Source organism: Pseudorasbora parva, chromosome 1 (genome assembly GCF_024679245.1).
Source record: "Pseudorasbora parva isolate DD20220531a chromosome 1, ASM2467924v1, whole genome shotgun sequence".
NCBI lineage: Eukaryota > Metazoa > Chordata > Actinopteri > Cypriniformes > Gobionidae > Pseudorasbora > Pseudorasbora parva.
In genome coordinates, this window is record NC_090172.1 from 52137256 (window position 1) to 52150470 (window position 13215).

The following is a 13215-nucleotide window of genomic DNA, read 5'->3' on the forward strand; positions in this document are numbered from 1 at the left end:
TATATTTCAATCTTTATTTAACAAAATGCAAGTAAACAAAATGCTGATAAACATCATAAGCTTCTTCAGATGTAGTCTAATGAACCAGCCGTGTTTATGTAAAAGCCCACATCTGTATCCCTTCCATTAGGATCAAGTCTTTGAAAATATGAGAGGCCGAGCAAGATTTTCATCTTCAATTGCTCAGGAAGCTGCTCATTTCTCCAGTGGTGCATAATTCAACAACTTCTCAATAAGATCCACGTGGGCCAGAAGCATCCGGCGACAGCAGTATCTCTTCAAACCCAGAGCATCAAGAGCATCACTGTGAAAATGAGCAGAGAGTGAGATTCAGTTCAACCCCACTGTGAGATATGCAGAGAAATCAAACAGTGATGGAAATGTCATGCCCTCACCCCTCTGTATACTCTGCTTGAAGAAGACCTAAATACGCCTCCCATTTGTTCCCAACGATTTTCCCACAGGTGAAGCAGCGAACAGGTATGATCATGGTGAAGGACGAGAGGCCTGAGAAGAAAAAGTAAGTTCATTAGAAAACACACACAGGGTTTCCTCTGTTCTAAGACCTTGATTTTCTATGATGTAATCCAGTTTATACCACATAAGAAAAGAAAAACAAACATGCTTTTGTAAATCATAAGTCATTATGGCGCGCATATATATATATATATATATATATATATATATATATATATATATATATATGTATACACACACACACACACTCTCTCTCTCTCTCTCTCTCTCTCTTCTAAAGGAAATACAGAACTGCCCAGATAAACATGTATCACAGACAGTAATGCATGCTGAGATATAAACGTGATGTCTACTAATACAAGCATTAAATAAAATAAAATCAGTAAAGTTACAGTCATCCTTAGAAAAAATATATAATAGCGAGGTTCAGCTCGAGATAATTTAATTGAAATTAAATGATTGAAACCCCCACACCTAAACCTTTACATTTAGTTTCTGTTGTTATTATTAAAGATTGATGAAAATGTAAGAAATATTACCAAAACAATCTCACACGCCACACACGTTCCTCTTGCGCCGCTTAAAACAAACGCATTTCAAATGCGTAATTTCCGCGTTGCGTTTGTCAAATACGCACGGGCGGAAACAAATTTATGAGATGCATTCCGTTCCCTTCTAAAACTATAACAAGTGAGCAAACCTAGAACACTCCTTGTCCTTGTTATTCTTCTTCGTGGTTTAACAGCAGCTTGCATCCAGAAGTGTTGCACTACTATAAAAGTTATGAAGCTATAAAAAAAGGTATAAAAGATGCCATATGGTTTGTAGCCTAAGCTCCGAGGCAATAGTATGTTGAAGACAGCGTGTTTATTGGAGATATTGACGTCCTTATACTGGTTTATATTTAAGACCATTTATTATAAAAGACACGGTGACACAAAAGACGATACGGTGACACAAAAGAAGAGGTGTAAATCTTCCAAATTTATTTTTCAGTAATGTCTATTACATCATATTCTCCTCATAAGACCTGTCCTTGTAAAAAATAAAACCTTGCAAATGCATTTTCTGCCTTGTTTTTCCTTTATTCTTCATATAGTCTGAAAATCATAAGCACGTGCACCTGACAATAATCACAAAAACCAGTTAGGCACTTCCCCTTTAATGTATAGTAGGCCTATACTACTCAAATAACTAACATTTATAATTCTTTCTTTTCCAGTCCCTCCCTTTTTCTTCATGGCACCACATTTATTTTGAATGTGATATATATCTCTCCCTTTAGTCTCCCAGCCCCACTACTGTTGCCTTTCCCCAATGTTTTTTTGCCCTCCATATTATGCTCTCTCTAACAAAATATTTACGTCAATTTGTTATTTTTTCCAGTCAAACTCCAAAAAATGTGTGTAAATTAAAGTCACCAAATCTCTGAAATAACACAAATTAATGTATGAGAATATGTAATTCCCAAAAATGTCAAATACATCAAAACTATCTTACATAATATAAGGCCACCCTCAAATATGATCAATATGATGCAACCTTCATAGGACACTTCAAAATAAATACATTGTTATAACTATTACTTGTAGTGGAAGTAGTAATTGTGTTTTACTGTTAAAGGGATATTTCACAAAAAAATTCAAATTCTGTCATTATTTACTCACCCTCATCGTTCCAAACCCTTAAGACATTCGTTCATCTTCGGATATTCATCATATTTTTGATGAATTCTGAGAGCTTTCTGCAAAACTGCAAAACAATAGCCACCTTCAAGGGCCAGAAAGGTAAAGTCAGTAAAGACAGTTAAAATAGTCCATCTGACTACAGTGATTCAACCTCAATGTTATGAAGCAACAAGAATAGAACAAGAATTTGTGTGTGCAAAAAACAAACAAAAATAGCTAAAAAAAAATTCAACAATCTATTTTCTTTCATGTCCAATGTGATTCATGCAAGCACCACAACGCATGCATGTGGTGCTCAGCCAATAGTAAATTGTGTAAATTCTGCTGTAGAACCCGGAAGCGCTACACGGTGAATAGCTCAACAACATGAATGGCGACAGGGAAGAGAAGACATTGTTAAATACAATTTTTATTTTTGTTTGGGGGTTTTTGCGCACAAAAACCATTCTCGTCGCTTCATAACGTTAAGGTTGAACCCCTACAGTCACATGGACTATCACGTTCTATTTTTTCAATGTCTTTACTACCTTTCTGGCAATAGAAAGTTGTCATTGTGTTGCTTGGGTTTTATCAAAAATATCTGAATTTGTGTTCTGAAGATGAACAAAGGTCTTACAGGTTTGGAACGACATGAGGATGAGTAATTTTCATTTTTGGGTGAACTAACACTTTAAAAACTATGTCTGTTAATAGAATAAAATAATCACAAATCATTTCATAATTTTAGAAAGTAGATGAATCAGTAATAATGAACAATTCAGTGAATACTAACTTTACTTGAAAAAGTAAAAGAATTTGCAGCACCACAGCTGTCAAAATCATTCTTCAGACCCCTTTATATTTTTTTCCTTTGATTTAGCCTATTAATTGTTAACTTTTTTATTAAATATTTTAGCATCACCCTAACCTTTGAATGTTTTTGAAATTGTTTTGTTTGATTTTTTCCAGAGATAGATACTTCTACATTACCAGATTTACCAATTCCCTTTTAAAAGTCACTGCTAAAAATAGCAAAGAAATCCTCCGGCAGAATGAAAAAAAGGCTTTAAGTAATGAATTCAGCCTTAAGAAATGAACAAAAATAACTAACGGGAGGGGAAAAAACACACTGAGTCTGGGAAAATATAGTTCATTGTCCTTTAATAAGGCCATCGAGTCACAAGGGAGCATCTTATTTTATTTCACACGAGGAACAGCAGAAAGGAAGCGGGCGAGGGTGTGTGTAAATTACATATGGCAGGAGGAAAGGGACACATTAGAGGGAAAGATAAACTTCATCAGAAGCTACAAATAAAATCATAATCATTCATCATCATCATCACCACCACCAAGACAACCACCATGTTGCCGCATCATAACCAACATCATTACCATCAGTATCACAACTAATAAATGGTCTTCTTTCTTTTAAATACAGAGTTCTATTTGAATTATTGCATTATATACGCACTTTAAAGAAAATGTACTTTTCTCTAACAGTATGTTATGTGACGTGTGAGTGTATATTGTTTGTGTCTGCATGCATTTAGGGATTGTTTCTGGGGTGTAAGGCGCTCGTCGTAGTGTTACTGTGAAATTGAAGCTGTTTGCCGAGAGCCGTCATAATCTACGTTGCAACTATATTGCATCACACATCTATTTCCATGGGCCCACTTCAGAAAATCGTCAACATCATTCAAACAAAAGAAACTAAGATTTTCAAATGGCACTATGCAATTCACAGGCAAGGTAACTGAATTATTGAATGACTTATTTTCGGTTTGGGGATGATGACAGGTGATGACAAATACAAATTGAACACAGATAATATTACAACTTTTCTTTACATTTCTACACCATTTCTCAACAATACAGGCCTAACCACAATAGATGTCAGAGCCATGTATTTGTAAATATGGATTTGCATTAGTATTTGAATATGAAATCAATCGCTTTGTATAAATAGTATTTAATTTCCATGAATGAGTAGCTCCAGAAGACTGCTGTATTGTTAAATGAATCATGCATTTTGATATTGTCTTATCTTACAATTGGCAGTTATGGGTTTAAGACCAGCTTGGAAAAACTCCAAAAATGTTGGGATAATTGTATTCACATCAGGATTATGGCATGGGTGATGATTTACTTTGAGCATTGAACCAGCAGGCAAAGTGACTAGGAAAGTTGAGGTGTGGATATGCAAAGTGTTTGGCTTAAATGCATCTCTTGCTTGCTTTAATAGCTGGCGGGAATGTCACCACAAGCACTGAAATTAAAGTGTAGCATAAAATTAAGACGCCTAGTGACTCCCCACCCTCCTCCTTATATAAACTTGAATAGTCTGTGAACTAATCAGCTCCACTGTTTAACAACCAATCACAGGCCTAGGGTCAGTTTTTCTTGGCTAATAAGATTACGCCCACCAATACAGCTCCAAGGGCGATAACAGCTCCTCCAATCAGGAAAGGCTTCAAACTTTCTAAGGTTTCACAGCTACTCCCCGCAGACTCTGCCGCCCCCTGTTGGTCGGTGGCTCCATCTTCCACTGGCTTCTCAGGTTCCGCGGGTTCAGCAGAGACGGGGTCTGGCTTTGGCGGTGGGGCTGCCTCCTTCTTCTCTGCTTTGGAGGCAGACTTCGGCACTCCTTTAGCTTTTGCTTCCATGTGGGAGTGGGATCAAGGAATCCGGCAGGTTTTCTTGGGCTTTCTATTAGGAATGCAATTATATGAGAGAGAGAGAGAGAGAGAGAGAGAGAGAGAGAGAGAGAGAGAGAGAGAGAGAGAGAGAGAGAGAGAGAGAATGAGAGAGAGAGAGAGAGAGAGAGAGAGAGAGAGAGAGAGAGAGAGAGAGAGAGAGAGAGAGAGAGAGAGAGAGAGAGAGAGAGAGATTTAGGTTTGACATTTTGTACACTACCGTACAAAAGTTTGGGGTTTGTAATATTTTTTTTATGTTTTTGAAATACATGTCACCAAAAATTCTCACCAAGTCTGCGTTTATTTGATTAAAAATACAGTAAAAACATTAATAATATTATTTCAATTTAAAATATCAGGTTTCTATTTGAATATAATTTATTCCTGTAATGTCAAAGCTGAATTTTAAGCATCATTACTCTGGTCATCAGTTTCACATGATCCTTTAGAAATTATTCTATATGATGATTTGCTGCTCAAGAAATGTCTTATTATTGTTATTACTGCTACTACTATTAACAATGATAAAAATGGTGGTGATGCGTAATATTTTTGTTGAAATTGTGATACTTTTTTCAGAATAATGAATAGAAATACAGCATGTGTTTGAAATATTAATATTTTGTATCATTATAATGATATTTTCTGTCACTTCTGATCAATTCAATGCATCCTTGCTGAATAAAAGTATTAATTTCTTTTTATTATTATTTTACTGACCCTAATCTAATTTGTAAATTAAATTTAAGAGCTCTGGTGAGGAAGATATTAACTGTTTCTTGCACACAAAAAAAAAAGAAAAAAAAGATAATTATAGTTTCATTATATATTTATATTAATACTCATTAGTTTTCATTATATATTTTACTTATTTGATTATTTATTAGAGGAACTGTCATTATATTGGGGACGGGGGGTGGGGGCGACTATTTTAAAAAACAGTCAATACTCTATTGGGTTTGGAATGTAATAATAGTGAAAGAACTGTTATATTTTGGATGAACTATTTGTTTTATTTTTGTCGCCCAAACATAATTCCATCTCATGACACATTTGAATCTTTGACCTTGATATGGCAATGACATTATATGCAGTGGCCTAACTGACTGAGTCTGTCACATGCTATAATTGCTTGTATTAGACAGCCAAAGGGCAGCATCCTCCATTAGTCGGTGCTTCCTTAAAAAGCATGCAACTCTAGTGTGTGTAAAAGCTCTTTTATTAGTATCTGAGACAAAAGTGACAAGTAACTCTTAACATCAGTCAAGCATCATCCTTGCACCCTACCAACCACAATGAGCAATGTTTCCGAGGCATTAAACATCAGAATGACATGTGCTAGTTAATCTGCATGCAGAAATATCCCTGTGAATCTGCATGAGTCATGCAGGGGAGGGGAGCAATGTACATTAAAAATAAATGAAAGCTTTAAAGAGGTCTGAAACTGACTACGTCATGCAGAGAATGTATAACCTTGAAAGACGGACGGAAAGTGGGTTTTTAAAGCATATAAAGGATGTGATGTGTGTAGTGATGCAGTTATGGTGGCTGCACAGGCCAAAGCAGCGCATCACATTCTCTCCCAGTTTTGATGGATGTATCTACTCAGAAAGATCACTTACCTTCTTAGTTGCCTTGTAATCCTTCCTCACCTCTTCTTCTTTTTAAAGAAGGGTGGAGAGACGGAGGATGAGAGACCAAGAGATACTCTCTGCAAGAAGGCCTGAATCCGTCCTCAAGGAGAAATAGAATCAAAGGAAATGGAGTGATGGAGGACACAGCAGCAAGAGGAGGAGGAGGAGGAGGAGAGGCACTGGGATGTACCACTCCATCTGTGAAAACAGGGGGGCTTTGTGCAGTTAGGGTGGGTGTGCTTTCGTTCAGCTTGAATTGGTGTAATGGTTGTGGCACTGACGTTTCATTTCATTAACATCTTAGGTGCTATACAGTCTAGAGCAAAAAATATAGACAGTTATTATCCTGGGGCAATCATTCGAATAACAAAACAGATGGTGTATTTTTGGGCGTGCCAGAACAGGTTTCTGCAAAACTTCAGCTCTGTTGCATTGCAATGTCAGAATTCTTGCATTACGTCAAATTCCTGTCAGTCCAGATGCATTAGGTCAAATTCCCGTCAGTCCAGATGCATTACGTCAAATTCCTGTCAGTCCAGAATCCAGATGCATTATGTCAATTGTCAAATTCACACACACCTCAAAGAATTTTGGTATAGATCTATAGGCCTATAGATCTATCTCTCAATATCTATCTATGGCTATTAACAGTAGGCCTATCTATCTATTTGTCTGTCTATCTATCTATCTATCTATCTATCTATCTATCTATCTATCTATCTATCTATCTATCTATCTATCTATCTATCTATCTATCTATCTATCTATCTATCTATCTATCTATGGCCTATAAAGCTATAATATGCAACGAAATGTTTTAAAACGGTTAGTGATTAATTGATTTGTTCTCGTCCATTGGCACTCCCTACCATAGCTCCCTACTGTTACAAAGGCTTCAGAAATTCAGGAAATGACGTGGTCCCAGTCCACGCCCAGCATACTATTTCGGAATCTCCTCTCTGTATTCACTAAACCCGTCCCAGCAGTGTGCCAGTGGTTCCTAAGCAGCGGAAAATTGCAGCGTCGTACGTCAGTGGCGCAGCGCCTCTTACGACAATCAATGGATGACGTGAGGCACGCCAGGAGCGCAAGCGGGAAATGGGATGCGGCGTCAACCTGCGCAACTGGGATTGAGAATCGCAACGACGTTGCTTATATGGAAAAAAATCGAAGGGAAGATATACAGCAATCAATCTGACTGGGACCTGCTGCGGACAGTGAGGGATCTGGAATTACCGCACGATTTTACTACGCCGAGAGGGAATGTCACGACCAAGCCTGGGGAGTAAATGTTAGATTCGTGTGTAACGTACTTGAATATTTTGCGGAATATGGAGCGGCTTCTAACGCAACGCGACGCGCGCTTGGAAAGGCGTGAAAAATATCAGTGACGTTACGGCGGAGTGTCAATGAAACTGAGGCGATCGATAACAAATAAAAAATCCGTTTCTGGACCGCGGGAGCAGCCCGAATCAAACACATATTCACTCCTACATGTGCATGTGAATGCAAACGGGACGCCGCATTAACCGAACTGTTGCTGTTCTGAGACCTGTGGCTGGTTCAGAACCGTAATCTGGGTCGGTCTGTTGGTTCTGCGGTTCTGTGTGCGTGTATTTGCGGAGGATGGGAGATTTAAGAGAGTCCATGCAGAAGAAGGTCTCGGGAAGACGCGTACATACTACAGGTGAGTGAGGCTCTCTCTGTACGGGCGACCCATATGAAAATTTACCATGGTAACCGCAGTTTCCGCCACAAAACCTTAGTGCGCTAACGATAAAAACATTTTTTTTGTGTGTGATTATGGTACATTTATTGTGTTTTTTAAAAGTACATCTAAGCACATTCAATATCGTGATATTGCCATCAAGTTTTTTTTTTTTTTTTTTTTTTTTTTTACATTTGACCACAGAATACCATTATTACAAAATACAAAAGTATCATGTTTTGCACATATGGCATTAGCACTATGGTATTATTTTAAGTACTGCAAATATGGTAGTCATTCTGTATCATGATATTTCACTTCCAAAAAGTTACGTATGGCACAGTAATTTTGAGTCGTGTCAGTCAGAGTATCAAGGTATAACCATTTTTATACATGTGCCCTGGTACTACCATGGTATTCTAGGAAGTACATTGAAATCTTAAATAATGCCTGAAAATAGTAACCATTAATGAAACTTTTACTGTTTTTCCACCATATATCATTTCTATTGCAGTTGCTGCACAAACTGTAGGCCACCATAGTATCCCAAGGTTATTTGAACATGGTTCCGTAGCTGCTCCGAGGTTTTCTTTGAGTACTGATGAATTCTTTGAATTATATTAATATTAATGTTTGTAGATGGCATTTTGGTATGATCTATGGTAACCGTTGTACATTAATTATTTGAATTATATATTAATATTAATGTTTGTAGATATGGCTTTTATGACCTATGGTAACCGTTGTACATTTTTAAGGTCATACCTTTTACAACCTGTATGAATAACAGTGCGTTATGAAGCTAGTTTTGCATTACTGCAGGCATGTGAGCACACCCATCATTTCTGGTACATGCCCAAGTGACAGTATACTGTGTGTGGTGTAAAGGATGTTACTTCATTTCCGGTGTATATCATTGTGACATTTGTTAAGGATATCTGAGCTTCTTTTGTATATATATATATATATATATATATATATATATATATATATATATATATATATATATATATATATATATATATATATATATATATATTTATATATATATATATATATATATATATGACAGCATTAATGCAGATATTTTTGTCTACAGCACACACATTTGTGTGGATATCTGAGCTTCTTTTGTATATATATATATATATATATATATATATATATATATATATATATATATATATATATATATATATATATATATATATTTATATATATATATATATATATATATGACAGCATTAATGCAGATATTTTTGTCTACAGCACACACACTTAGTGTGAAAGACTGAAGTTCAGGACCAGAGGCTTTTAATTCTTAATGGAGAGGTTGCATCTTCAATCTTCAAGCCCATCAGTGGTTTGAAGGGGCCAGCAAATGCAAGAGGAAATTGCTGTTAATTATGAAGTGCAGCTTTTAGTATATGGACAAAGAGGATGGTTTTAAGATCATTTGATTGTTTTAGCTGATTATCGACCGTTATGGGATCCTTAGTGGTTGATGTCATTATTGTGCAGGGTGGCTGATGACCGATAATGAGAAGTGAGAAATAAGTTACAAATAAGAACTTAGAAATATTTGAAAAAAGATGATGAACTATGACTATTGATAATTAAGACACCTGTTGGAACTGTGCAGATTGATTATTGGATTTATGTTATTGACCAATGCATATATGGCCAAATATCAGATGATTAATCTGCCGGACAGATATATGGTTCTATCACTGTACTAATTTGCATTTAAAGTCAACAGGTAATCAAATTTGACCTTACATTTTTAATACACATTCCTGTTCTTATTGTGCATGCACCTTTGCAAAATTCCAAAAAGTATTTCTTTTCTTTTTCTTTTCTTTTTCTTTCATGTGTCCATTCTGATATGAAACACCCATGCCTGATGGATAAAATCATATCTGACCATATTGTTTGTTGTTGTTGTTGTTGTTTCACTCACACAAATCACATTCTGCAAGAAAATGTTTTTTGAACATTTTTTCATGTACCAAAACCCAAGGCTTCATTTTACCTGAGTCTTCTAGACTGAGATTGTTGTAACAGTTATTGTGAAAACACTTTTTTGCCATCTTCCTTGACTTAAAAAAACCAAAATAACACTATTCTCAGTCAGATGCTGAATGTCTTGTGTTGTATGTTGAGGTGTCGTCGTTGGGGTCTTGGAATGGCCTGGAGGCTTCATTTGACCTTTTAAAGCAGGCATACCTCTAATGTAATCCCCAACATTGGGGCATACACCTCTCACAGCATGAATATTCATCCAAATCAGATGTCCTTTGGGGGATAATACAATTCATTTTGAGTCTTTCCAGTCTTTGCTCGCAGTGAGGCAACAGACAGACTTGATAAAAGATTGCAGTGCACTTCCTCTGGTGATTTGTCGAAATAGCAATTAAGGCAATACATTTTATTTTTTTTACCGTAAGTCTAACTGTTGAGTGTTGTGAGGTGTACTTTTTTAACTATACTTGTGAGGGCAGAATGTCTTTACTTATGTAGTGAAATTTTATAACAGTCAACTAATCAAGTCATTATACTGGTCCTTAGTTACAAAGGCTTATTATTTAGCCATATCATGTTTTTATTTAAAGCTGGACTATGCAATTTTTTCGTCCGCTAGAGGGCGCCTATTCAAAACAAAGGCGTAGTTTACTAGTTTGCTGATGCCAGGTTTGAGCGCAGAATCTTGGAACATGTGGTCTTCACCTCACAGCCGGTGGAAAAGAATCGGGATAGGACTCGGGCAGAAATCAGGTTCATGGATGCAGTTATTAACATTACTGTAGTATGAAGCAGAGCAGGACCGAATGTTGCGGAGCTGAGCAAGGCCACTGGAGTGATTGTTGAGCAACACTCACCTCGCAAGCAACAGGACTTTTATTATGAGAATAGTTTATGAGCAATTCATACATAAATTTGTTTGGCTGAAGTTTCATGAATGAGATCCAATGTCAGTGTTTAATCTTCATTTTAACTGTTTACAATCGGTTCCGCATTTGCAGTATTGTATTTTTGCTTGTATTTTGTGTCAAAAATAATTGTTTTCTGACGAAACATTGATAGAACAGAATCTGTTGCGTGTAAATGATATCCAGTCTGCTATAGAAATGCAGGCAAATGTTCTTTAAAATACAGCTCTCTGTGAGAACAACAGGGACATTGTCCCTGCAACTTCTGCAATCTGTCACAAAAAAAAAAAAATCACAGATCTTCCTTTTCTTCGTTTATAGCACTGTGAAAAATGTGCCTTTTTAAAAACTTGCAAAACTTTTTATTATGCAAAAGTTGTCTGATAAAGAGCTAAAAACAACTAGGTTTATTAATATAATTGATTGCATCCTATATTCCTTCCAGTGGTTGACTGACCGATATGGGTCCTTTAAGTGGGTCATTGTCTTCTGTTCAACAAGTTGAAAAATCGTTCTGTTTGAGCACATAGTTCCTGTCCAAATTTGTGTTTTATGTTAAACTAATTCACTCTGGGAGTTAATCATCACTTCACATTGATTATAATGGACTCAGATTATTTTGGATTCCCATCTGTGCTGGCTCTTCCATCTCTGGTCAGGCTTTTCAGTCAATGTCTTGAGTTATAAAGTGATTCATGTATGAATCAGTCCATTGATTGACGTTTTCTTTGGTGCTATCGTCGTCATGCATGTCAGTGCATTCATGATCAATAAAGCTTCTAATAATAGTTGAAAAAATATTCTTGTGCAATGAGTAGAACAAGAGACCATGCGGTTTTGCATTCTGTCTGCACTACTTTTTTAATTGTTTGCAATATTTTGTTTATATACATGTCGGACAAATATATATGTATGTACAAATATATATATGTATGTGTTGTTATTATTATTATATTTATTGTATTCTTTTTAAATATATACCGATCAGGCATAACATGACAGGTGAAGTGAATGACACTGATTATCTCTTCATCATGAGACATGTCAGTGGGACGGATATATTAGGCTGGGGACACACTGCAAGCGTCTCGGCTGTGTGGCGTGTCCGTTTTTATTTTGGCTCCCATGTTAACCGGTTAGAGCTTGCACACTGCCTGCATCGAGCCGCGCGGAAAACGCATGCATGCTTCAAATAGAAGAGACGCTTATTTTTCACACGACGCGAGCGTGTTGGAAGCGTTTCCAGGCAAAATAGAATAGGACAAGATATTTATATGCCATTTTGACACGAATACATATTAATAAATGACATTTTCATCTTTGAAAGTCTGTAGGTTAACATAATTGCAGATATAGGCCTAATTGTAATAATAAAAAACAACATAATTATTGTTTTAAATATTAAACCTGTCAATACAGAACGAGTGAGAACGATTTGAGTGAGTTTGACAAGAGCCAAATTGTGATGGCTAGACGACTGGGTAAGAGCATCTCCAAAACTACAGCTCTTGTGGGGTGTTCCCAGTCTGCAGTGGTCAGTATCTATCAAAAGTGGTCCAAAAAAGTAAGCAGCGACAGGGTCATTTCCTTCCATGACTCATTGATGCACATGGGAAGTGTGCATCAATGATTCCTGGGGAACACATGCCCATGCTGACCCCTGTACACCCCCAAAAGTGCCAACTGCGGGCACGTGAGCATTAGAACTGGACCAAGGAGCAATGGAAGAAGGTGGCCTGGTCTGATGAATCATGTTTTCTTTTACATCACATGGATGGCCGGGTGGGTGTGCCCTAGGTGACCTACCTGGGGAACACATGGCATCAGGATGCACTATGCCATGAGCCAATGGACAAAGTGTGATACTTTGGTCAGTGTTATTCTGGGAAACATTGGATCCTGCCATCCATGTGGATGTTACTTTGACATGTACCACCTACCTAAGCACTGTTTCAGACCATGTACACTCTTTCATGGAAACGGTATTTCCTGGTGGCTGTGCCCTCTTTCAGTAGGATAATTTGCCTGCCACAAAACAAAAATGGCTCAGGAATGGTTTGAAGAGCACAACAATTAGTTTGAGGTGTTGACTTGGCCTCCAAATTC

At 36.9% G+C, this 13215-nt stretch overlaps 2 protein-coding genes and 1 long non-coding RNA gene across 4 annotated transcripts in view; 1 reads left to right on the forward strand and 2 right to left on the reverse strand.

The window, feature by feature from the left end:
- Nucleotides 1-1128, reverse strand: polr2l (RNA polymerase II, I and III subunit L). The gene is made up of 3 exons (XM_067451946.1): nt 1017-1128; nt 396-507; nt 1-304 (listed from the first exon to the last, which is right to left on the reverse strand). The coding sequence occupies exons 2-3, from the start codon at nt 488-490 to the stop codon at nt 196-198; spliced, it is 204 nt and encodes a 67-aa protein (XP_067308047.1). The 5' UTR covers nt 491-507; nt 1017-1128; the 3' UTR covers nt 1-195.
- Nucleotides 1129-3288: 2160 nt separating this feature from the next.
- Nucleotides 3289-7037, reverse strand: LOC137076275 (uncharacterized). The gene is made up of 2 exons (XR_010905262.1): nt 6460-7037; nt 3289-4850 (listed from the first exon to the last, which is right to left on the reverse strand). It is a non-coding gene; the product is annotated as an uncharacterized lncRNA (long non-coding RNA).
- A 359-nt stretch (nt 7038-7396) lies between these two features.
- The window catches only part of dagla (diacylglycerol lipase, alpha), a 63472-nt gene continuing 57653 nt past the window's right edge, over nt 7397-13215 (forward strand). Inside the window, exon 1 of one of the 2 annotated variants that reach the window (XM_067445153.1) lies at nt 7397-8158. The gene's annotated coding sequence lies outside the window, so the exon portion shown is untranslated. The remainder of the gene's footprint in view (nt 8159-13215) is intronic. The other variant, XM_067445152.1, reaches the window with a different exon arrangement.

Bases quoted from the DNA above. Each gene is read 5' to 3' on its own strand.
- polr2l (XM_067451946.1), bottom strand. From the start codon at position 490: ATGATCATACCTGTTCGCTGCTTCACCTGTGGGAAAATCGTTGGGAAC. The intron at 305-395 runs GTGAGGGCATGA...TCATTTTCACAG, and splicing joins CAAGCAGAGTATACAGAGGG to TGATGCTCTTGATGCTCTGG.